At 37.8% G+C, this 26,829-nt stretch overlaps 1 protein-coding gene across 1 annotated transcript in view; it reads right to left on the bottom strand.

Moving 5' to 3' along the window:
* LOC310727766 (AT-rich interactive domain-containing protein 1B-like) overlaps positions 1–26,829 on the bottom strand; it is a 225,311-nt gene that overhangs the window by 34,177 nt on the left and 164,305 nt on the right. The window contains exons 6-8 of the mRNA XM_083544510.1: positions 17,532–17,621; positions 15,053–15,214; positions 5,073–5,397 (exon numbers count right to left, since the gene is read on the bottom strand). Of these exons, the coding sequence (XP_083400636.1) occupies positions 5,073–5,397; positions 15,053–15,214; positions 17,532–17,621 (577 nt within the window). The remainder of the gene's footprint in view (positions 1–5,072; positions 5,398–15,052; positions 15,215–17,531; positions 17,622–26,829) is intronic.

Here is a 26,829-nt window from a genome sequence, read left to right as displayed (position 1 = left end):
CTTTTCTGGAAAACGTACCGATGGTAAGAAATATCCCACTTTCAAATTGCAGATTCATTGAATATCAGCATTCTATACCCTTTGCATTTAATGCAATTGCACAGTTTGAACACCAGAGGTCCCAATCTGCTTAGCCCATAGAGCTGAAAAAAAGAAAAAGAAAAACACTATAGACAAAGAGTATTGGGGCAGCTGACACCTGACCGCCATATTTAGTTCTTCCACAAACTATTATTTGAATAATATCCTATACTTGAATAGGATGTCTTTGGATATGGAAGCACTGCATTTTCCCTTCATATGAACCAGGAGACTCTAACCTGTTCCAGCACAACAATGCCCCTGTGCACAAAGTGAGCTCAATGACGATATGGTTTACATGCATTGGAGTGGAAGATATTGAGGGGTCTGCACCAATGGGATGAATTGGAGCACTGACTGCACCCCGGGCCTCCTCACCCTACATCAGTACCTGACTTTACTAATGCCCTTGTGACTGAATAAGCACAAATCTTTATAAGCACACTCCAAAATCTAGTGGAAGATCTTCCCAGAAGATTGAAGGTTATTGTAACAGCAAATAGGGACTAAATGTGGAACTGGGATGCTTATAGATAACATTTAAATCTTATGATCAGGCGTCCACAAACCTTTGTCTACATAGTTTAGCTCTGGATCAGAAAAACCTAAGATGCATTATAGGTTTATAAAATGACACAACTCTATTTTATATTATACTTCAAATGGGGCTTTTCAATAGCTTTTAAATGTCACCAACCTCACCACTGCAATCCAGAGTGCCCTGAAACCAGTAAGTGAAAATCAAGTGTTTCAACTGAACAAACTATTTCCAGTTAAAACGACACCTCCGGTGCTGCAGCAGAGCTCATTGTGTTTCAGTCAGTCATTTTCTTGCGTCAGAGACTTTGATTATTGTATTTAATTGAGATATCGTTAACCTGTAGTACATGGTATAGTACATTTAGTTTTTATTTAGTTCAAATTTTTCAGCATTTGAAATTTGCTCTAAATATTTGCAGAATCAAATTGAATTCTATATCGTTATACCCCTATACTTAAAATTACCTCTAGCTCTAGAGACCACTAAACTGCATACAGATTCACAGCACCTATCAATTGACAAAATGTAAAAATGTGTATTGAAAAAGAAATACATAAAAATAGATAATGCAAAATTACTATTTTGGCTCAAAGGTTGAAATCAAAATCGAAGACGCAACTGTCAGACATGACTGCCTCAGCTAATCAGTTGCACTGGAAAATTTGAGAAAGTAGTACTTTCGATTTTTTGCCAAATCCTCAAAATTGCTCCAGATATACCCACAACAATGTTCATTATGGGTGTCATAAGACATGGAGACATGACACATCAGTCCCAAAGAGCTGATCCTGTAAAAGAGAGGAGGGAAACGCATGGAGAGGGAAATGGGAGAGCAGACTGGCGGAGGTTATGAATTATATATGGATTCAATTTGCTCTCAAGGCAAAAGGCAGGCACGGCTGGAGCCTGACTCGACCAAAAAAAAAAAAAAAGAGGGGGGAAGAGAGCAAGAAGAGAGAGAGAGAGAGAGAGAGAGAGAGAGAGAGAGAGAGAAGAGAGAGAGAGAGAGAGAGAGAGAGACCCAGAGTAAAATACAAAATGAAAGGACACTTTTTAACATATTAAATCCTTGAGAAAGCTTCACATCAAACAGGAGGCAAAATCGTTCATTCTCACCATTTATTAAAGCCAACGCTGCGTGCCAAGGCTACGAGCTACATCGCTGGGGGCCACATTGGATTCCTGACATCCAAGCAGGTCTTATTTATTTAGCAAATTTACTTACTAAGGAGGTCAGAAATGAATTATTTGGTAAGGATTTGCCTGTGAGTCATTTTTTTTTTCCTCTCTTTCTTTTTTTTTTTTTTTTTTTGCTTTTCCCATTTCCTTTGATTTGGTTCAGCCCCTCTCTTTTTTAAAGGATTGCCATCGTCAGTTTTCTCCCAGAGGTGGTTTTCATCACTCTATGAGAATTATGAGTTGCTCATAGCTCCTGAACTCATTTAGAAATGCCAGGTTCCCCTGCTGCAGTCCTTCTCTGACTGCAGAATAGGACACCTTCTGACTGCAAGTGTGACTTTGAGACATATTCACTGCTACATGAACTTACACTTGTAAAAGGGTCTACTGTAATGACTGAGAGGCAGTAAGATGTACTTCATCTTGTTTGCTGCCCAGGATAACAAAAGCTGTAAATTCATGTAGGACTAAACACATTTTGCTGAATGTTTGAGCCCCTTTTAGTTATCAATCATTCATCTTCAGGGACTTTGTCATGGTCAGAGTCAATGCAGATCTGAAAGCTATCTCAGGAACACTGTTCATGAGGTAGGAATACACCTTGGATACAAAATGAAAGGACACTTTTTAACATATTAAATCCTTGAGAAAGCTTCACATCAAACAGGAGGCAAAATCGTTCATTCTCACCATTTATATATATATCTCCTTACAAAATCCATCATTATGTCAATTTTCATGTAGTTGTTACTACAGAAATTTCAACATTACAAATTTAATTTTGGTACGTACTTCCTTCTCTAACCTCAAATACGATTAGTCCGAAGCCACTAAACTGTTTTTACAACTAAGACTCTTCTCAAAGTCTGAGCACCAGAATGGGTAGAAAACCATACACACACACACACACACACACACACACACACACACACATACACACACACGCACACACGCACACACGCACACACGCACACACGTTAAACTCTATTTTACATTCAAAGATGCCCTCTTATTCAAGGAGAAGCTGTAATCACATCAACAGCATTAGATAAGAAACCCAATGCAGCTGAAGCCCGGGTACACAGACACTAGTGGTTGTGCTATTGATTAATATGCATTGTGTAATATTTCCTCAAGACTTTCTGCACTGAATCAGCACAACTAAATTACAGTATCCCATATGGAAACAATATGAATATTACGCTCAGACAGTACTCACATGGAGAAAGGCATGGGGTCAATTCTGAAATGCTATGTGCACCTGAGACACTTTAATTCAACCCATTTATGAAGGATTTTTCACTATTCTACACTATTCTACACTATTCTACACTATTTTAGATATTCTACATTTTACATTCTATTTCTAACATTGTGAAAAGATAAAGAACAAAGAAAGGTCTAGCATATACATACACTTATAGGCACTTATAAACATGTACAGATAATGTAATTGAATAAATTATAACATAATATAATTATAAATATATATAAAATATATATATTTTTTTACATTTTATTGAAAATCTTAATATTTCAATAATTTGTCTGTATTTACTGTAAAATACATTCAACTATTTTATTTATTTATTTATTAATTTATTTATTTTTTGCGATTAGTATTATTGTAGCCCTGTATGCCAATGTAAATCCTTTGTGCATTTGGTCCAATTGCAGTTGCTTTATCCATTTGTTACCTTTTTTCCCCCCAAACAGTTTGTTTACAGGTACAATAGCATTATTCAAAGGCATTACCATTTCAGACACTGACCCACGAGGCAACAAAAACAGTAAGGCATGAGAGCAGCCGCCGTCTGCTTCAGACCCACTAAAAGGCTACTGTATCTCTATAAAAGCTCCGATTTGCAGAAGCGATCCAAACAAAGTGCACCTCAATCCAGCGTTTCCTCTAAACCCGTATGCACACCTGTCAGAATCTTTCACTAGTGCTCACGGCGGGAAACCCGAAAGCACAGCATTAGAGGTCACCCAAAAAGATGGGTATGATAAGATGTGCAGCGTGGATGCTGCTTGCGGCGTATATTCTCTCCGTGTGTGTATGTAGACGCCGGCGAGACAAAGAGAGACGGGAGTGACATCCTGTCTGATTGCACCCAGCAGTAGCCATCATGTCATGCCACTTCTTATTGGCAGTGAAGCCTTCTCTTAATGGTTTTCTTAGCATTTACACACAGGCTGCAACACGGACTCATATCTCCCATTAATCACCAGAGTGTCAACACAAACTTCTCCTCCAAATGCCAAATGGCCTGTGATGTATTGACCAGAGTCCTCCACAAAGGCGCCTGTTAACAATGCTTGGACAGCACTTAATTTGTCATTATTACCACGCTAGAAAGATGATGGCTCTCCTTTCACTCCTGTAAAAAGCATTATGATAATAGTGCTGTGCATGTTCAAAACACTGACCACAATGACTTTATCTGACAGAGTTATGAATAGCTTTACAGTGTGAAAAATTAATAGGCAAAAATTTCAGAATGATCATTATGGGTTCTCCCGAGTTGCTACGATAGTGCAGATGGTATACATGCAGCAATCAGTCTGGATTCCAACTTTTCCAATCTCAATGAAATGTATAAAATATTTTATTTAATTTTAAATGGTAAAAAGTGTGATTTCATCACCTCCACCCTAATTCCAGCATATGCATAAGAGCTAAGCACTTGAATAAAGGCGGTGCTCATCCTGGCATTTTACAGATTACTTAGGCTTTTCCCTCATTTTGAATATTTTTATACCAAGTGTTTTTATTTACACTATATTAAATGAAAACCTATATTTAACCACAATAGTCACAATATGACTAAACTAAACATAAGCAAGACAAACAAGGCAGTAGTTTCCAGACACAACATCAGTAGACAAAACAAACACTTAAAAGGATAAATAAAAATAATAATACTGGATTCATATCAAAAAACAGGAGTGTTCATACTGGAACTACTCACTTATACATGACATACATAAAAAAGTCATTTTGGTTCTGAAAGTCATTTTGTTTCTTTATTCTGTAAAACTAAAAACGAGCATTATATAGCATTTTATTTTAAATTAAGCAAATCTTAAGCATTGAAATCTTCTTGGCACTTTCAAGCATCTGCATAAACTTAGAAACTTATTAAAATGATCAACAAAAAATCTATTCAACATTTAAAATTGATGTCTTATAAAATAAATGTTTTCTTTGTCACTTTAACCCTAAATTATTTGTATTAAAATTATAAACATGCAATTGTAACAGTCTCACCTCGCCTGTGCAGAGTTGCCTGTTGGATGCATTGTTGCCATCGGACCATCCACAGCCTTACGATTCACATTTCCTGCAGGAGGCCCCATCTCTGGACCAGCAGACTGTGGCATGTTGGGAGAGGTGGGTGCCATGCTGTTCCCACCACCCAGATAGACTCGATTACCAGGGGCTCCTGAAGCACGGCCCATAGACATGGGCTGCCCTGGTCCTTGTCCATGCATGGGACTGCTGGAGTTCATGCCCAGGCTGTTATTCATGCCAGAGCCCAGACCACCACAGTTAGCATTGGTCATTCCTCCATACGGATTTCTCGAGTAGTTACCTAAGGACAAGAGGCAGAATGAAGAAAAGGAACAATCAGAATGCTATATGTTTTAATACATTATAAAAGGTATAAGGACAGCTGACCTATAACATCCATTTGTGCTTGTTGAACACCCCAATCCAGATTTTGTTATAATAACCTTCACCTTTCTGAGAAGACTTCTCACTAGATTCTGAAGACTAGCTGTCGGGGTTTGTACTCATTCAATCATAAGAACATTAGTAAGGCCAGGGACTGTTGTCTGTGTGCAGCTGCCATTCCAGTTTATCCCAAATTTGTTCAGTGGAGCTTTGATGTGTTCATTGAGCTTGTTTTATGCAGAGGCATAGTAATGCTGTAACAACTACCGTAATCGTACAGCATGCAAAAAAGTCTAGACATTTATATGGTTTCAGTTTTAAACAACATATGAATGTTTTTTATCTTAAGCAAAATTTCACAGCCACGTCAATTAGATCATATTGTCAAGCTTTTCATTCAGATCATCTAGATTTCCTGTATTTCTAATCCTAGGAAAGATTTATTTAAATAATTTGTCTAATAAAGACAAGTCCACAAGGGAGTGTTCATCTGCCATATGTTTTTAATTTCTAAATAATTTTGTGTGTTTTTATATATATATATATATATATATATATATATATATATATATATATATATATATATATATATATATATATGGGTAGAAACACACACACACACACACACACACACACACACACACACACACACACACACACACACACACACACACACAATTGTGTGTGTGTGTGTATATATATATATATATATATATATATATATATATATATATATATATATATATATATATATATATATATATATATATATATATATATATATATATATATATATATACACACACACACACACACACACACACACACACACACAATTTCTCTCCATACTTAGAGACAGACTAAGTGGCACTAAAAAAAGGATGGTACAAGGTTTGCATGCATTTATGTATTATTGCCACTCATCAACTTCTTGCTGCATCAACCTATTATGATGTCATAGATTACTTATTGTTTAATAAAACTGATGAAGTGTTTCATGTGAGTAACACATTATCTTCAAGACTAACTTAGGTATCCATATATAATGTAAATGTCTGTAAGTTAATCTATTTTGCTGCATGCAGGAGTCCTGCATGGCTCTTCATGCCGCAGTGGTCTTTAGGTTTAATGTGGTTGTGATTATTATCAGGAGCGTGATGGCTTTCCACGTTGAAGATGTGCTGAATAGACAAGAGCAAACAGAATGTACATTGTATAGCCTGTTTAATTGCAAGTAAATAATCTTTGAGTCCTGGGAGACACAACTCCAGACTCCTCCTAAGGTGCATTCGAGTTCAGCTACACAAACACACTACACTGTGTTGGAGAGTCAAACCTATAACTGCAGAAAAATCACCATGAGAAATTACTATGTTTATCTGTAACAATAACTATCACAGCTACAATTTCAGCTCAGTAGGTAAGTCATATTAAGTTACATATGCTTACAATTAGCCCTTTTCATATGTCAGCTGTCAAAGCAACATGAGGTAAAAAGAACATTTCCAAAGAGGTCAAAGAGTCGGATTTGATTTGCAGGTGCATTTCTTACAACACTGTCCTTACAGCCAATGATTCCAAACTGAATTGATTTGGCTGATTTCTGTTTCTATATAACATTTAGTGTAAATGTCCAAATCCTGATACTCAGACTCCTGATTGGAGCAAAAAGTGTGCCTCTGTGTTGTCCAGAGATCACAAGCTTAAATCTTGACAAGTGCAAGTGCAAACTTGCCTGTGCTTTTTTTTGTTTTTTGTTAAAGAGAAGGCATTCGCTTACTCCTGCTGATGAAAGTGACACTAGGCATCTGTAAGCTCATGCATGCAGAAGGGGCGGGAGTGCGTTAGGCGTCTTGGGGCAAGCACGTGTAACCCTCTGCAGTTTCTGTTTGGTTGTTATTGGATGCCATTACTGTACGTGTGGGCAAGAATTGGCCAAGATTTAATTTTGGTTGGAAAGAAAAATCAGAGGAAGAGATATTTACTGTGTGAAAAACTTGAAGTATCTCCCTTTTTCTGCACACATAAGCAGATGCCTGTCACTGTCAGGCATGAATGTATACATTTCCCCCAACCCTGAGAACAATTTGAAAATGATGAGATTTTGAAACCATTTTATGAAGCCACACATCAACTATAAAAGATTATATATGAAACATGCTGTACGCCTTATCAGAGCTCTAAAAATACAGTTTTCATTATTATATTCTTTTTTTTAAATAGAGCTTTAAACAATGAACATTCTCTCAAAGCAGCTTTACACAGATAATGTAGTAAGAAATAATTATTAAGATTGTTCTTCATAAGTGTAAGTCCGTCCCCAGCGAGCAAGACTGGCGACTATGGCAAGGAAAAAAACTCACCGAGATGGCATAATTAAGAACCCCGAAAAAAACCAGGCTCGAGAGTGTCTATAAAGTGTACTAAATAAACGTTCAACTTCTTTGGTAACTGAGCATAATAATTTGTGATCAATCAGCCACAAGGGCATTAGTAAGTTCAGGTGAGATCTTGGTGTATTATCACAGGTGACAATTGGTAGATCATCATAAAAATGGACACGTTTAAAAAAAGGGTTAAATAAATAAATAAGTAAATAGTTACAGATTATAAAAAATTTTATTAAATACTAGAGCTGGCAGTCATCAATGTGAACAATGTGTTTCTGTGCATTTCTGTTGCAACAAATAAAAGGTTTGTTAAGTGAAAATCATGGCACTTGGCTTGCTTTACCTTATAGTGTTGTTTTCTGTGTGTCAGCACAGATGAGACCATATTTTTTTGCTTTCCAAAGCAAGATGATGACAGAGAGCTGCCAATAAGCCACTCCCGAGGCATTAAAACCCACAGGTCTCTTTATTTGCAGGGAAAAGTCTCTATTGCGATATTACAGAAAGTTTAAAACTGTTGCGTGATACAATCAAACCGAGCAGCTGACCTATTGTGTAATATCTACCACTCATCATTTATTCTGCATTATGTATTCATTTTTTCTATTGCCTTTGGCTTACATAAACTCTTATCAAAATAGGAAGAAATAAAACACACACACACACACACACACACACACACACACACACACACACACACACACACACACACACACACAAACACACACAAACACACACACATTCAGAGCTATAGAGAGTGTGAATATTGCAAAAAAAAAAGCAATATTCTGTTTTGTCAAACCTTTTTTTTTTTTATATTCATTCAGTTCTCCTACTCCTTCCTGCTTTGAAAATGCACATAAGAATCCTGTCCATATGGTAAATACGCTCTAAGCAATCCACATTACACCAAGTATTGAAATCAAACTGTCAATTCCAATATTTGTATTTACATATTTCCATAGTAAGCACTGCATATTGCTTATATCATAAATGCAAATCTGTTATTCCAATAATACATTCTTTAGTATGTTTTCAGTGGTCGAGTCCTGTGTTTGGTGCTTAAAGCTCAATGATGAAAGACACCATAGGGGAAACAAAAACCCGATAACTATTTTCTATAAAGTTCAATTGCCAGCCACATTTTTAGCATTGTGGCAAGTATAGTTACATCAAAAACTGAATGTGTATTTTTCACTGCATCAATATTCTGAGGAATACATTTACGATTGTCAGAGTTCACTTTATGATAACTCAAAGGTTTAGATTTATTATCAAATTAATTCAATATCCATTCTGTATCCAGCTATGCTTTTAACTTGATTTTATTTTAAATTACAAGCCCGGTAAAGTCCTATTAGGCTCGTTTACCCACCAGCAAGAAGGTTAGGTAGCCACTGGTAGACCACTTTCTCCATTATAATCAGTAACATGGATTGCTACTGCATGCCTATCATGCACACAATACACTTAAAGACCTTAACAATTCATGAACAACAACAAAATGTCAGAAAAAAATTGTTTCCTTTGCAAAAGGGATATTTATTTAGATTTCTAGGTAGGCACTTTAGTTAAAGCTCATGGCCTAATCCCTAGAAAATATGTCTGGAAAAGGGGATCAAGTCTCTGTCAGTCCCAGAGGCTTTCCCTGCTCAGAATGGCAATCACAGCAAATAGCGTCGCTCTGTGTGAAAAAAAGAAAGAAAAAGTGGCCTCAAATCATGAAAGGAATTTCAATATCAACAAAGTGTGCCAATGAAAACGAGTCGAACACAGCGGTGCGGGAAATTCACCTGAGATTTATACGACATCTGAATGGAGCTGATATAATACTCCTAAAATTACATGCTGAGAGTAGACTCTGGAAATACAAAAAAAAAAGAAAAAAGGACCACAATATCAGGTTACGGACAAGTGGCGATTTTTCAGAGATGACTGCATGGTGTAGTGGGATTTGAAGCCGAACCATACTTGAGTTTTCATGCTGTGCAGTCACGATGTAACTCTGGAACGAACTGAGGCTGATCTGGCATGCTTTTGCGCAGTTCTGTCAAACCCTCAGTGTTGTTTGCACTGAAAGCTCCTGGACCTTGGAGAGTCCTGCGCAGCTGCCTGGCTGCCTTCACACTTGCTTGGTTCGCTTGGCCGTCACTGACACTGTGTGTCTTGGCTGCACTTTTTGGCTTGATGGGTCCATGAGCCACAAAGAGCTGCACTGACTTGGTTCTCCAGCTTGCCCACTATTCATTTTCCATTGACACTGTGTCACGAATTCCCTCTCTCAGATCACAGCTGATCACATGATGCATGACAATCACCATATTCACGATTTGCTTTGAGTTCACGTCTTATTCTTTAGTTTATGACATACTTTTTTGTCCCTGTCCTAAAAGTATACCTGATTATGTCCAGCTCTTCTGTGTTAAACCATTGATTAGTTTGTCTATGAACAACTGATGTTTTCAGACTTTATCCTGTGGGACCATACAACCCACTGCAGAAACAAACTTTTCAATGGGCTCCTTAAACTACTGCAGTGAATACAGTTCGCTTTATAAAAAGAAAAGAAAAAAAAACAGGTCATCCCTTTTACCCAGGGCTTTTATAGCAATCATTTACTGGCTAATAAAATAAAATACCATAGCACCACATGAAAAAAACAAAACAGTCTCATAAGACAGACATAACAACACAGAAGAAGGATAAAGTCTAGTCTGCCATTATTGATCTGCTGCTCAAATTGTATGAAAGTGTCTGAGAACTAACCAGCACAGGATAGAAGAGCAAACTCATGCGACGTTACAAGGAGGTGTAGCACACTCGCAGAGGTGGCAAAAGTACACACATCCTTCACTTTAGTAGAAGTACAGATACTCATGTCTTAAAAGACTCTCGTAAAAGTTGTACTGACTACACTTTTACACTCAAGTAAGAGAAATTTGGGCTCTGACATGTACTTAAGTAAAATGTAGCCATTACTACTACCTGTTTTAGTGTCACGCTCGTAACTGGACCTCACATCATATTAATACAAAAGAATTTCAAATTTTGTTTCCCAATTAATGTATCCAGGCTAAACAACCACCATATAGAATACAAGCAGAGCAAAGATGATGATGATCAGGTGATCAGGAATGTCACTGTTTTCAGTCGTGTTAGCCATACTTCTTGTTGCTTTCTGCCTTGCTTGTTGTTAGCTTCGTAAAACTAGTCTGCGGTGTGTGAGAGCCAGAATTATACACCAGTTGTAGGTTGAAAAAGCCGCGCAATGACAAGAAATATGTTGATGAGCCGAAAGCGGTGCGTAGTGAGAAGAATAAATATTGATTGTGTCACCAAATAGATTACCACTAAAGTAACAAAATGTAAGAAAAATGTAAAAAAAAATAGGTTAATCAGATATTTGTGTAAAAAATATAATGATTAAAAGTAAAAAGCACACTCAGTGGAAGATATCCGCCCTTTTCTGCATACATGCACTCAGGGATGAACACATGATTGTGTAGTGTCACTGGAATTCACGGAAAAACAAAAACATGCCATTTCTCCCACTTAAAAATCATGGACAATTTGTTCTCTTGGACTCATTGTGGCATCGTAAAAATCCAAAGTCACAATCTCTGGACAATAGGCTGAACACTGCATTGTTGCACCACTCGAGAGCATTTAAATTTGATATTTTCCAGCTCATCCCTCACCTTACATACAGCTTGAATACCTCAGATGTATGCTATTTCTTGAAGTCATCATAATTTTGTGTTATTTGTCTAGTTCATTTCTAATCCATGCTTCGTTTGTTGCGTTTCTAGTGTACACTCTCTAAGTATTACATTACATTTACCGCATTTAGCAAACGCCCTTATCCAGAGTGACGTGCAGAAGTGCTTTGAGACTCTATCAATAAACAAATCAAAACAGGTTCTCTACATTACAAATTTAACATACCATAAGATTAACCAGATTACCCTGTGCGTGTACCTTGACCCCTCCCATGATTCCTGATAGTGATTATTAGATAATTAATAAAAGTACCCCAGATAGAACCCCAGTTGATCTCAGTGCACCATGAAAGCACTAGAGCAAATTTAAAGTAGACATCGATATGTTTTAGAAATCCAAAGTGGACACAGGAGACACACAGACAACCTGAGTTCAGGAAAAGTTTTCTTCAAGTGATTGCCTTTTGTTTTAGCCTTAAAAATTAAACCTATTCTCATTAATGTGGTCCTCAAATGACGTTTAAATGATATAGGTTAAAACATGCAATTGATAAATCATTTTACAGTCCTCTTGAATGAAAGTTGAAAAGTCATGATTTGGAGTTATAATAAATGAAATATCTTTTAGATTATGCACCGCAAGAATATCTCTTGTTTACTAAAAACCCAGCAACCAGCTTTGTGATATTTCACCCTTTTACCTTTTTTTTCCCCTTAGAATGCGTTGGTGCTTGGCCAACATCGCCTCTTCAGGGGTGATAAGGGCTGCCTCTCAATCTCCAACTCTGTCCTTTAGAGCCACAGAGGAGCTCATCTTTAACCCTGAGTGCTGCCACAAATAACTGAATAGATGTGGGGATTCATTCTAGCCACGGTTCTATTTTTCCCTAAAGCACTCAGACCCATGGTATTGGCTATTCTAGTGTCTTCTCAAGCAAAAAATGAATAGCAGTCTATTTTATCAGTCTCATCCCTTTAAGATAGCCTCGGCCATCTTTCCCAGAGCTCGTCATTGTAAGGTACGGCATTTGTATCGGGCTGTAGGGAGGGAGGAACAGCCGTGCGTTACCAATTACATGGAAATTCAAAGCATGGTCACACATTCAGGCGACGCTCTTCCTGAGCTGTATTTAATCCTCGCTCTCCCTCAGGAGAACAGGACTGTGACCGACCAAATTAGAGACACTGCTTTCTCAGCACTCTTCACTCAGGCCCCATTCACTCGTTCCGGTCAACAGCATTAAAAGTTCACTGTGTAAATTGGCACAGAAATTATTTTGTGATTAAACTTTCGTCTACAAACTTGTAAAAATGTAATTCTGACAGGTTTCAATATTTATTTTTTTCATTCAGGGATGTTAAAAGATTGCGTTTCTGAAGCATCGCTGAGGTTTGATTTCTGTAAAAAGGTCTTTATTTATTACCAGAAACCGAATAATTGGTTGAAATGATAGGTGATTGACGGAGCTTGTTATAGTCACACACTCCTCCCACTGCTCAGGAGTGACCGAACACTGTAGAACATGACCTCTGCGAAAAAACCTTGGGAGAAATTGCACTTTTACACACTTTTCTTGACAGCTGACATCTCATTTCCTTCTCTTTTTTTCTTCGAACTCATCAGTTTTCTTTCCTGTCTCACTTCTGCTACCTTTCCTTTTTCATGGCCTGAGGCCCAAGATTCTCTCCTAGCCACCTCAGCAGCTCTCTCAGCAGGGAGTCTCGGGTGAAGTACGGATTCGGCGCGCCTCAGGGCTCTCTGCTTGGCCCCCTCCGATTCCAAATTTGTTACCCTTTCATGGCAAACAAGAACGAGTTCTTGGTTTTCGAACTGAACAGACTTCTCCTGTGAGGAAAAAAAACAGTTGTTCCTTGTATCTTAATTAATTGACAAAAAGTTTTGTAGGAAAACTGTGTGTATGATAACATGAGAGACCGTGGGAAAATGGGAAGATTAATTAACACTGGTAGAACAACTGTACAGAACAAATTTCATAGCTGCATCCCAAAGTGATTTTGTGATAACACATAGTCTATAATTCAGCCATGAAATAATCTGGGTATATGCAGACCCACATGCTCTAAGCTGCTGCCTGCAGGCAACATCCCGAGCAGCCCACAGTAGTGCAATCAGAGGCTTGGAGCGCATTTCCATGTTGGTTTAACGGGTTAGTAATTCTCTGGCAGGAGGAAAGACAGAAAACAGATTGGCGCTTCATTAAGAACAACAAGCAGCAGCTGGCTGGCCCGTTCACCCTGGCCTGACCCGAACTGGGCTCTCAGAACCCAAGCCTGGCGTGAGCTCTGTGCCATGACTCCGGGGATGGCCAACCTCCAGCACACATGCTACCAAGCAGGCAAAAGAATCTATCATAAGCTCGCAGACTCCCTTCGACAAAACGCACTCGAGTTTTCACATAAAGCCACGTTTCACTTTCCTTCCTTTAGGCCTTTTTATGCTCTTGTTATTAGTGTTGTTCCCCTCGCAATGGATTTGGAGAATAGAGTGTGTGGATGGGAATAACAAAAAAATAAATAAATCTAAGGCAACCATTCATCAATGTTGAACAGGGAAGGTCTGAGGGAGATTACGAAAGGAAAACAGACGGTGCATTTATCACATTGACACATTAAAGCACACAACGTGAATTCCATAATATTGTCTTTGTTGTGGCACTGAAGGATAACAGCTTCATAAATACTAACATATGGTCTTATCTACCCAGCCGGGGAAAAAAAAAAACAACAACAACGCATGTTGATATTCAGTGAGTGAGACTGAAATATCTTATTCCTTAATTTTTCCGCCTTCTGCATTCTTCCGTTATTACTGTAATTATTCCTTGGCAGTATGGGAGACTATTTCTGGATCTAACATTAGACAGTGCTTTAGCCAGGGGTCAGAGCGGTCAGGGAAGGAAGACTGCTCTTGGATCGGACAGTTTCTACGGCAACACGGCGTAACCACAGCTCATTCCTTTTGCCTTTGATGCTTGAGGCAAGGCCAGAGCAAGTCAAAGAAGCCACAAAAATGAACCTGACCTGCTCTACCTGCACACAGTGATTTTAATGAAGTCATCTGTACAGACTCGGCTTCATAGAGGGTGACACTTAAAGCACTGACCTCTCATAATTAAGTGGAGCATTAAAATTTATTTCAGGGCGCAACTTTTAATAACGGCCGAGAGTTCATTTTATATTTCATTCTTCGGGTGGAAATGGAAACGAGATGCAGCTAGTTCAACCTCATGAATATTCTTGTTGACCCCTCAAACCTTGCCTCTATCCCTCCTTTCTGTAAGACTGAATACTGCACTGGATAGAGACGTGGTGCTGACCGAGGCACTCCTATACTCGGCGGCAAAGAAAATGCGCATGTTAAATCAAGCGACACGGAGAGATTTTAGAAAGACAATCACCATCCAGCTAATGATGACAAAAAGTAAAGAGAACACCAGGGTACCTTGTGGGCCGTATGGACCGCTTGGAGGTCCATAGGATCCGGTGGAGTTCTGCTGATAGACGCTCATCCCATGCTGCATCTGGTTCCTTGTAGACAGATGTGTGGACATGGGCGGGCCTGACTGCTGAGGACCGTACTGGTTTTGAATCCTCCGCATAAAGGCTGTCGCACATGCAGTAATGCAGAAAAGATGTGAATATTACACCAACATCATCATCCTTATCAAAAAAGGGTGCTTGGATAAAAGAAAACAAGGCTTTATCTTTATAATGTTATAATGTTGTAACGTTATAGAAATCTAGATGTAGATGAAGATATGATGAGCAAGCAAGAGGTGAGAGTAGCGAGAAAAAACTTCATGAGCTAAAATCAGGTAGAAACTTCCAAAAAACTTTACAGGAAACTCAATCTTTTCCAGATGACACTGCATACTGAGGGTCTAAACTATTTCAGTGTTAGTGATGTAATAGTTTGTATTATTTCTGAATTTTTTTCTTTATATTATTTTATTTTGAATTTATAATTTTTTTTATTATTATTATTGTTTATAAAAACGTCTTTTATTTTTGTTATTTTAAGATATTTATTTTTTTTATTCACATTAGTTATTTTAGTTTATTTGTATGTTAATGTAAAGCAGGGGTCTCTAACCACCGGGTCGAAGACTGGTACCAGGCCATTACACATTTTTCATTTTATATGTATTAATGAATCGAATAATTTATTAATATAATGTATATGTATAATAGAAATATCATGTGCTCATTATTGTGTTTAGTTATCTACATGATGCCCAAACCCGTAGAAAAATTGTCTTGCATGAAACTGGTCCGTGGTGCTAAAAAGGTTAAGGAGTAAAAGGTATAGATTGAACACTATATATATATATATATATATATATATATCTCCTCAAAAACTGTGTTACTAAGAAACCAAAAGTCCTCTTTCACTTCCATTACTGAAATTGCAAAATGCAAAAGTCTTCTTTCACAACCTCATATCAACAATTAGATGTTTTTTCTTTATGATTTAAATTAAAGTTGGAACTACTGATGCTATAAAAGAAAAAAAAAACAAATACGAGAATCTCTCACTTCCACTCTCTTCCTGACAAATGCCTTTTTCCATGTTAAAAAAAAGGAAAAAAACAAAGAAACAAAAAAGCCAAACCCAAAATATTTCCAGTTATTTTCTGAAGCAATAGTGTTTCTAAACCCTGGCAGATAGGTGCGACTGGTGGGTGATAAATGAGGAGCTTTATCACTTAATTCCCTCTTACACTGTGAATTAACTAGAACTAAATTAGCAGGGAATGGGAAAAAATGACAATGGAAACAATCTAAAACATTATGTGAGTATTCAAATGCTGAATAGCTACCAAAAAGTGACATTTAGCGCAGTCCTGATTGGACGGGATATTAAATGGAGTGGCACTTTATTACATTTAAACCCCTGGGCAAACAGACGTAGGAGGGAGGAGGGGAAAAAAGTCTACAATCCACTCAGATGGGAAAGGTTGCCTTTGTATGGGCTGCTCTACACACTAATATTGTAGATTAGGCTAAATGGAAATGTTCAGTAGTGCAGCGAGCACTAGCGCAGCGCCCCACTCAAGCTTTGTAAGAATGTGTGTGTCGAGCAGATGCCCAGCTCTTTTTTTTATTGAGTGGAGCCTTTCAGACGCACACACACACACACACGTATACACGCACACACATATACACACAGTCGGTCAATCATCTCCCCATGCACTCTGTTCTGCTTCGGCAGCAGAACCTGGCTGGCTGTCTACCGGCCTCGGATGTGAGACGAGGGTTGAAAGTGCTTAGGCTGCCAGAGAGCACAGCTTTAACGGGGGGACATTATTGTAATGTTTTGCTTCCATTAATGTAAGGGAGTTTTGAAAAAAAAAAAAAGAAAACACAGTGTAATACCGCATTTTAAATTGCCTGGAAAATGGATGGAGGAGCGAGGAACGCTGCACAGACAGTGCTAAAAGCAAATAATGCGTTCACACTCACCCACCCAGCCCCCAACAACACCGCAACCCCCCCAAACCCTTCATCGCCACCACCGGCACATGCCTGGCTCAATGAGCTAGGCTCTTAGCTGGACAGCAATAATCTGAGTGGTAAAAGAGTAGGAAAACAACTTGAGTTTTATGAAAATACAACAAGTTCTAAGTTACCTGCAGGCCATATATTTTATACACCATAATGCAAATCGCACGCTATTCTAGAGGGCATGAACACACCACATAATGCACTTGAGCAAGGTCTGAAATTTGATTATTTTTCTTAAAGAGCCTTGGAAAGTCAGCATCCCAATGCCAGGACGTCCGCGCAGAAGGACACGATATGCTTTGAGCCTTGTCCGTTATGCGCTTTTGGATTTTAAATTTATAGACATCGTTAAAGGAAATGACAAAGAGGCACAGTGATGATCTGGGTCGGATCCTGGATGAGATTTTTTTGTTTACCTCGGTCCTGAGCCGTGGGAATCTGGTTCATGCTGGAGTTGGAGCCAGTGTCAGATAGGTTCCCAGGTGTCTGTATTGGCAGCTGGGACCCTTTGAAAACAAGAAATGAAAAGATTTATTGTGATTATGTATCATATCATACAAGAACAGACTTGAGTTATCTTAATAGCTTTGCATTGACAGCTGTGTATGAGTGTTATAGTACTCCAGTACTCCAGGTGGTGCTGTTAAAGCCTTTAACAATTTCCACTAACGCAGTACCAAGCCTGCTCACTGCAACCTGCTCACAGCATGAACAGTGATGAGAAGAAGACAAAGGTGATGCATGAGACCAGTAAATATGATGATAAAGGGGATTTTAGAATACTAGTAAATGAGAGATTTGGATTGAATTAGCTTGCACATGCCGTTTATTAGGGACAGAAATAATCCACAGTTGCAATAGGCATGACTCGGTATTTAAAGCTTTCACATTATGCCCATGCTCTCCCAAATTTCTTGATTCGCTAATCACAATAGAACAAAAGTTCATAAAGCAAGCTGAACATTATTTCCATATAGAGTATTCCATAGCCTTAAGTGTGATATCGTTCAAGTTTTATTTTATTTTTAAGATGTAAGAAACAAGTAGAACTCGATGCGGTGGCTGACAGGGATGCCTTTATTGCTAAGGAGTACTAATTTGTATTTCTTGTATACCCATTATTATACTTTAAAACAGGAAGTCATAGAAGTCATAGAAGAAATACTTTCATAGAGTTAACCCTGAATTTGTCAATTAGTTTAGGCAAAGGGAAAATTTGCTGTTACTGCATCCAAAAACATTCTATTCAACTGTGTGTCTCCAACATTTTGGGGAAAAAACACATACGGCTGTAAAAGTTGTGTTTGTCCATATAGTGTACAAATGAGATTCACCTGAATGGCATGCAAACACTAGTAGCGTCTAATAAATATGCAAGTCATCTAAACCATTTATTTAACTTGCAAAGTCCACATTAATTACACAGTATTAAATAAAACCAAAAGGGTCAATAACTAAAAATCCAAAGAAGACATTATTTCCCTCCGTATCAGCATGAGCAGTCCTGTCACAAGCTCCTCCCTGTTATTAGTTTCTGTGCCAAATCCCTGAACCAGCCTACAGCATATTCAAAACTCAAGTCACCACACTGATTCCCATCCTCCTACACTGTTTACCTGTCTCATCCCGGATTCAAAACTTATTCCATCTTATTACCAATAATTCACAGTCCTTCACAGTGCTACCCCTCAGTACCTGTCTGAATTCCTCTAGCCACATACCGTATACTCGGATCCTCTGGTGCTGATTTACTCACGATCCCTAGGTTTAGACTGTCTTCTGCGGTAGCACTGTCACTCTGTGACACTTCTTCAAATCACAATGAAAACTTTTTTCTTCAGTCCTATCCTGGCTCTCACGTGCAGCCCATAAATACACCGTCAGTGTTTTAGCCCTGGAACTCATTAGCATCTGAGTACTTTTGCTTTGTCATGCTATTTGTTTTACTTTCATCACGCTAGACACTGCCTCGGTGGAAATAATAACTTGATATTATTATTTAAAGAGCAGAATATATGAAGATGCCCTAGCTAAAGACATGATACAGAAGCACTTAACAATATATTTAAATATTGCTCCAATGGTAAGAAAAAATATTTAATATGCTTAAAGAATATGCTTTCTTGTAGAATCTTTGGCTTAAAAAAACAGAACAAAGAAGGTAAAAAATTAAAGGACACCAGAAACTGTGACTTATTATTTTGCAGAATATTACCATTTATTTCCACTGGTCAAAATACTGGCACCCGGGACGGAACAACAGGATACTGGGAGAGCAAAAATTAGTACTAAATAGCTTATGTGCACTTTTTTTTTTTAAACACATATCTATTTACAGATCACGCTTATATATTTAAATCGAATTCAAAAACTATGAATGATAAACATGTTAAGTTTGCCTAAAAAAAAGCCGACATGGGAATTAGGCTACAGAAATTTGGTAATATAATATCTATAACGTTTATATTATCCGTGTCATATTGCTTTCCAGAGATGATCCTCAATATTCACAACAACTAATATTATATTATAGATAGATAGATAGATAGATAGATAGATAGATAGATAGACAGACAGACAGACAGACAGACAGACAGACAGACAGACAGACAGACAGACAGACAGATAGATAGATAGATAGATAGATAGATAGATAGATAGATAGATAGATAGATAGATAGACTGAGTGATTTATTGATTTGGCAAATAAGTACTTGTACCATAACACAATTTTTTATGTATTTGCCTATGTATATCACTAAAATGGATTTGAAACGCAATAATGCAAAAGTACCCGAATGAAGATTTCAGCTTTAATTCAAGGAGTTTAACAGAACAGGGGATTCTCAGAAAACAAACAAGACCCAGCATTCATGATATGCACGCTCTTAAGGCTGTGCAATTGGGCAATTAGTTGAAAGGGGTGTGTAAAAAAAAATAGCAGTGTATGCCGTTGACTGTACAAACTCAAAACTATTTTGTACAAACATTTTTGTTTCTAGGATTTAGCAATCCTGTGAATCACTAAACTAATATTTTGTTGTATGACCACAGTTTTTAAAAACTGCTTCACATCTGTGTGTCATAGAGTCAACCAACTTGTGGCACCTCTCAGCTGTTATTCCACTCTATAACAACATTCCACAATTAATTTACATTTCTTGGTTTTTCTTCAGAAACAGCATTTTTAATATCACCCCAAAAGTTCTCGATTGGATTAAGGTCCGGGGATTGGGCTGGCCACTTCATAACATTCATTTTGTTGGTTTGGAACCAAGACTTTGCTCGTTTACTAGTGTGTTTGGGGTCATTGTCTTGTTGAAACAACCATTTCAAGGGCATGTCCTCTTCAGCATGAGGCAACATGACCTCTTCAAGTATTTTGACATTTGCAAACTGATCCATGATCCCTGGTATGCGATAAATAGGCCCAACACCATAGTAGGAGAAACATGCCCATATCATGATGCTTGCACCACAATGCTTCACTGTCTTTACTGTGTACTGTGGCTTAAATTCAGAGTTTGGGGGTCGTCTCACAAACTGTCTGTGGCCCTTGGACCCAAAAAGAAAAATTTTACTCTCATCAGTCCACAAAATGTTCCTCCATTTCTCTTTAGGCCAGTTTATGTGTTCTTTGGCAAATTGTAACCTCTTCTGAACATTCCTTTTTTTTAACAGAGGGACTTTGCGGGGGATCCTTGAAAATAGATTAGCTTCACACAGACGTCTTTCAACTGTCACAGTACTTACAGGTAACTCCAGACTGTCTTTGATCATCCTGGAGCTGATCATTGGCTGAGCCTTTGCCATTCTGGTTACTCTTCGATCCATTTTGATGGTTGTCTTCCGTTTTCTTCCACGTCTCTCTGGTTTTGCTCTCCATTTTAAGGCATTGGAGATCATTTTAGCTGAATCCTCTCTCCAATCAACTTTTTAATCAAAGTACGCTGTTCTTCTGAACAATGTCTTGAACGACCCATTTTCCTCAGGCTTTCAAATGCATGTTCAACAAGTGCTGGCTTCATCCTTAAATAGGGGCCACCTAATTCACACTTGTTTTTTCACAAAATTGATGACCTCAGTGATTGAATGCCACACTGCTATTTTTTTGAACACACCCCTTTCAACTAATTGCCCAATTGCACAGCCTTAGAGCGTGCATATCATGAATGCTGGGTCTTGTTTGTTTTCTGAGAATCTACTGCACCTACTGGTAACTTGTTTGCCGTAGCAATAAAAAATATACTAAAAACCTGGATTATTCTGGTTAGTCACATTGTACTGCTATTATTTTGAATACATAGATAGATTTACAGAAAATATAACGGCAAGAATATAAAATACAGTGAAGAGGCACAGTGTAAGAAAACCATCTCTAATCAAACATTTACTCAGAAGCAGAAGCAGTTAAATATATAAACAACTACTTTTACTGTACTACTATTAATAATAATACCAACAACACAGCCAGAGTTGTTGAATATCCCATTGATGTCAACACTGCTCGGTTTTAAAATTTTGATTTAATATTTATTTACCTTTTGTAGAACCCCTCACTGTTTGTACAATACACATCTAAAATATATATACATTTGAAGCACATTTTACCAACAATGACCCTTAAAGTCAAATTATATCCTCTGAATTACATTAAAAGTTCCCAGTGTTCACCATATATACCCTTTCATACGTATTAAATGTCTAAAACATGAACCCTTGACAGTAATAGTTAAAAACGTATCTGTTTAGGGTCTTCTGGCAAAGCTCTAATTACAGCATCTGTGTTTTTTTCACGTTTAATCTTGCCCTCTCTTTTCTTTTTTATATTTCCTGTCACTGCTTCTATTAAGACCAGTAACAGGTCACCAGTTCTATCAACCTGAAATGTATTACAACTGGTATATCTGTATATACAGATGAAATAATGAACACGGTTTATTTGTTTGTATTTTTATCAGCAGTGTGTTCATTTGGCAGATACCCAGGTGCTTAAGCTATATGACAATATGATATCTATCACCATTACATTAATCGTTGTAATGGTGCTTTCCGGAGATGATCCTCAATATGCACGGCAACTAACATTATGATATGAAAGAGCAAGTGGATTGGTTTTTTTTTCCCTGACACACAAGGGTATGAAGTGTAAATTAGCCTGAGCCTCAGTGACACGGCACTGCTGTCATTAACCGATGAGCAAAAAGAGTGTCATACCAATGACAGAACAGCAGGGAGGCAAGTGAAACCAGGGCAACGTGAGTAGCAGAGGCTGTGAGGCAACTGGCACTGGGAATAGCACACGGTTTTCCGATAGAGAAGCCGAACAAACAAGCTGCGAGCTCATGTTTTGGAAATACTGAATCCTTTTAGTAGTTAATATTGTAAACAGTTGCACACAAGAGATCTTCAAAATACCCGTTAATGTGTTCAATGGCGATTTGTTTTTCAACCTATCGTATTTCACAGTTTGGCATGTTTTGTTTTTTTCCCCCTGACTATCAAATCTCTTTTTGGATACTGAACCTTAAAAAGCAGGTGTAATGATTCTAAATTAATAATAACGATAATAACATTGATGATGTGTAGGAGGCAAACAAACTCTAAAGCTAAACAAGCTAATTGTGTGGGGTTCACTTCGTAAACAGGCTCTATGTGTGGATGCCCACGCACTGAGCATTTAATGGCCAAGCACCAAGACTATAATCCATTAATGTGTGTGTGTGTGTGTGTGTGTGTGTGTGTGTGTGTGTGTGTGTGTGTGTGTGTGTGTGTGTGTGTGTGTGTGCAAGACTTAAGGATAAAGTAGAACTATCACTCATCACTGTAAAAACCAAACATACACACATTATTCAAGGCAAATGCAGGAAAATACCAAAACTCAATCCAACAAGAATCGAGAGTTTGTATGCATAATATTAAACATCTCATTTTCACTCCCTTGCTATCAGATTTAGAGAATGTTTGTGTGTAACTAGTCAGTGAAGTGGATTAATACAGTAAGTATATGTGCATAAGGGGTGGAAGTGCACCAATACAATGAAGTATTTCTGTTTAGTCACAAGCATAAATTACTTTTACAGCGATGGTGTATTGATGATTTCGTTGGATGTGAGCCATGAGGATGTGCTTTACTTTTTATGGCCAGAAATAAAGATGTCTGTTTTGATATGGATGAAGCTCAATGAGTTTGATTTTTTTTAAATCTACCAGAGCAATCTGGTTTAAAAAAAAATAAGTTTTCCAATCACACACATAAAAAGGTTGGACACCTGTACATGAGATTTGTATGTGTTTTCTGAACATACCATTCCACATTTAGTGCCTATTTACAGTTATATTAAGCTCCACTCTTCTGGGAAAAAATGTTCCACTAGATTTTGGAATGTGCTTGTGGAGATTTGTGCTCATTTAATCACAAGGGCTTTAGTATTTAGTAGTTTAAGTCAGCTACTGATGTATGCTAAGGAGAACTGGTTGCATCATTCAGGTCAGAGATCTATAGCAGGTCAGTCAAGATGCTCCACTCCAACCCATAAAAACCATATATTCCATATAGTGCCCACGTAGTGTTTCTATAAAGACTGTATATGATTGTTATAAATATGTGTTTATATATCTTGGTTCTCTCTTTTAGGACAAAAATTACTAGCATAATCTTAGCATAGTCTATTCCTAACAACCTATCTTTGGTGTTGTGTACTGTTCACTGCTCTTTGATATTAATGAGCAACTACAAAGTAAACACGTTGACTGAATTATTTTATGCTGTCTTTATGTGTTGAACATTCTGTTATCAGTTACCATCATTGAGATGTTAGACATGAAAGAAATTATGTATAATGAGTGTCATATGTGCTATAACTCTGACTTCCAGATCTTCATGACAAGAAGCAGCCTAATTGATTAGCACTATTAAAGGACACAGTTTAAAAAAAAAAAAAGCTGAACAGCTCTTCCAGACACTGCCATAAATAAAATAAAAATATATAATAAATATGTGAATAAACATGCTGACAGCTATAATGTGGACAATTGTAACTGTCTGCTGTTGATTGGACACAGTTTTGCCTAAACACTAACTATAACCTTTAACCTTAAACCAAGAGATTCTGTACAACATGGAATATCAAACACATTTATCCAGCTTGAACACCCCCCCCCCCCCCACACACACTTCACCCAGACATCTGGTTCGATTCCACCTATATAGGACGTCTGGGATCAGATCTCACTCTACCTTCTGGTCTTTTCTTCATGCATCAGCCAAAGATTAAGTACATTAGCGCCAATGTCACACTTTTTACACCCTCAAAGTATATGTATGTGGGAGTACAGTGCAATTTGCATGTTGCTAATTGCACCGTTTGGCTTGTACACCAGCTTTGTGTATAGCCTGAAAGGTTTTTTTCACAGAAGCTACAAAACAGACTCACATCAATAGCACATCAATAGTACTTCTAGCTTTAAGTCTCTAACTTTGTACTAAGCAGCATCTTGGTTATCAGAAATCACAGATAACAATATATACTAATATAAATAATAAAATAAAAAGCATTAAAAGAGGCTAAGTCACTATTGACCCAGCTGCTTAATAATTCAGAGCCTGCCATCTCTCTTCAGACTGCTCGGCTGGGGGTAAAGGGGTGTCTAAATGTCACCAGGCTTCTCAGTGATTCCTTTATCCCTCCTTCTCACTATGGAAAAGGCATCTTAATTAACAGCACTCCATCCTTATGTCAACAATACTGTTATAACTATAGTGCGACCGCACGAGTGACGTGTTAAATTTGGCTCTTATATTAAGTAAGGAGTAAAATAGGATGGGGTATGCTAATATAGAAATATAATCGATGATATGGAAGCTGTAAGGGAATATTCCCAACTGCTTATTCGGTTATTCTACCAGGATCTTTTCTAGCATATTGCCATGCTGAGATTTTCATATCTTTATGGTAGATTTACATTTATGGCATTTGGCAGATGCCCTTATCCAGAGCGACTAACAACGGAGCAGTTGAGGGTTAAGGCCTTGCTTAAGGGTCCAGCGGTGGCAGCTTGGTTTTTCAGGGATTTGAATTTGTGACCTTTCAATACAGAGTCCAATGCCTTAACTAATGAGCTACCACCTCCAGATAGATGCTTACATATGTACCAAGAACAGTTTAAGATGGCCTTCAACAAAGTTTTTTTTGTTTAGTCCTGTATTAGAGACTGAAAAAGAAAGAGTGGGATGAGACTCATGGACTCGTGGCTAGCTCAGAGACAAACCTAATAGCAGCTGTGCATAAAGATTCTTTTTGGTTTTAGAACCTGAATGCTGTGTTTCATTCCTCCTACACCACAGCAATCTGCCACATTGTTTTTTTTTTTTTTATTCCATTTATTTAATCTTTAGGGTTTATTTTTCTCTCTCTCTATAAAGCTTCCTACAGACTGTATTATTTTAGCAATATTATTAGATCAGTACTAACCACACTGTGCAACATGGATCTAATAGCTGGATCAGTTCAGCTTTAAGCGCCCATCAATGAACAGTGTACCTCAACAATAATGGAACTGTAATGAATGAACTGTAATTCAGTGCCACCCAGATGAGGATGGGTTCCCTTTTGAGTCAGTTCCTCTCAAGGTTTCTTCCTCATAACATCTCAAGGAGTTTTTTCTCGGCACAAAGACTACTGGCTCACTCATTAGGGACAAACTTGCAATTATAATGAACTAACATACATTCTTTTATAACCGTTTAATCTCTGTAAAGCTGCTTTGAGACAATGTATATTGTTAAAACTGATATACAAATAAAAATGAATTGAATTGAATGAATTAGTATAAAATAAAAAGTAATCAGCACGCAGTATTAGTATAGAACCTCATCAGCATGGGCTTTATAGTGGTAAAGAAATAGAGAATGATGAATCACGTTTTGGCAATTGTAATGTAAATTCTGTGGGCTACCAAAAAAACTTGTACAGCTTTCTTGCTCCTCACCTCATATCTTTCTTGACACGGTCATGGTGACAGCTTGAGGACATGACGTACAACATCAGAAGTTTTCCTTTTTATGGGAATCCCACCTGGATTCCTTTTATCTCTTTACTCTCCATAGTCTTTACATTTTTACATAAGGTCACATTGGTATATATATATATTGTTGCATTTTTATTGGCTGGTCGGTACACTTAGGCTGTAACAACAAACACACTGTGAGATGGTAATCCTAAATATTTGACACAGGCAACAAGATTTTGCCCTCCTACGAGGGTATTCAAGTGAAACTTTTATATCTACAGGTATGAAAACAGATGCTAGCGTAGCAGTAATACATTCAGTAGTAAGAGGCTAGTGTGTGCTATTACTAAAAGGCACATGTCGTGGGCCTGTCCAAAGACTGTTAATCCAGATGACAGACAACAGTGTTAGTGTGTGCATTGAACAGGGTGCAGTGATGAAGTTTCTTGTGAATGAAGGCGTAAAACCAGCGGATATCTCCAGAAGACTTCAAGCACAGTAGGGTAATAAAACGCTCAGCCGAAGTAAGACATGTGAGTGGTGTAAATGTTTCAAAGATGATTCTTCATCCTTCAGTGACGATTCCGGTTGTGGTGGTTCCCTGGTGACAAAGTGAAGCAGGGCTGTTCTAGGATGGTTTAGGCATACTGACAAATCGTTCTATGCTGAATCTTAGAAGGCATTAGTTAAATGCTGGGATAT

Source organism: Silurus aristotelis (genome assembly GCF_946808225.1).
Source record: "Silurus aristotelis genome assembly, chromosome: 6".
NCBI lineage: Eukaryota > Metazoa > Chordata > Actinopteri > Siluriformes > Siluridae > Silurus > Silurus aristotelis.
Note: the sequence above shows the minus strand (reverse complement) of the source record. Positions and strands in the feature narration are given on the sequence as shown.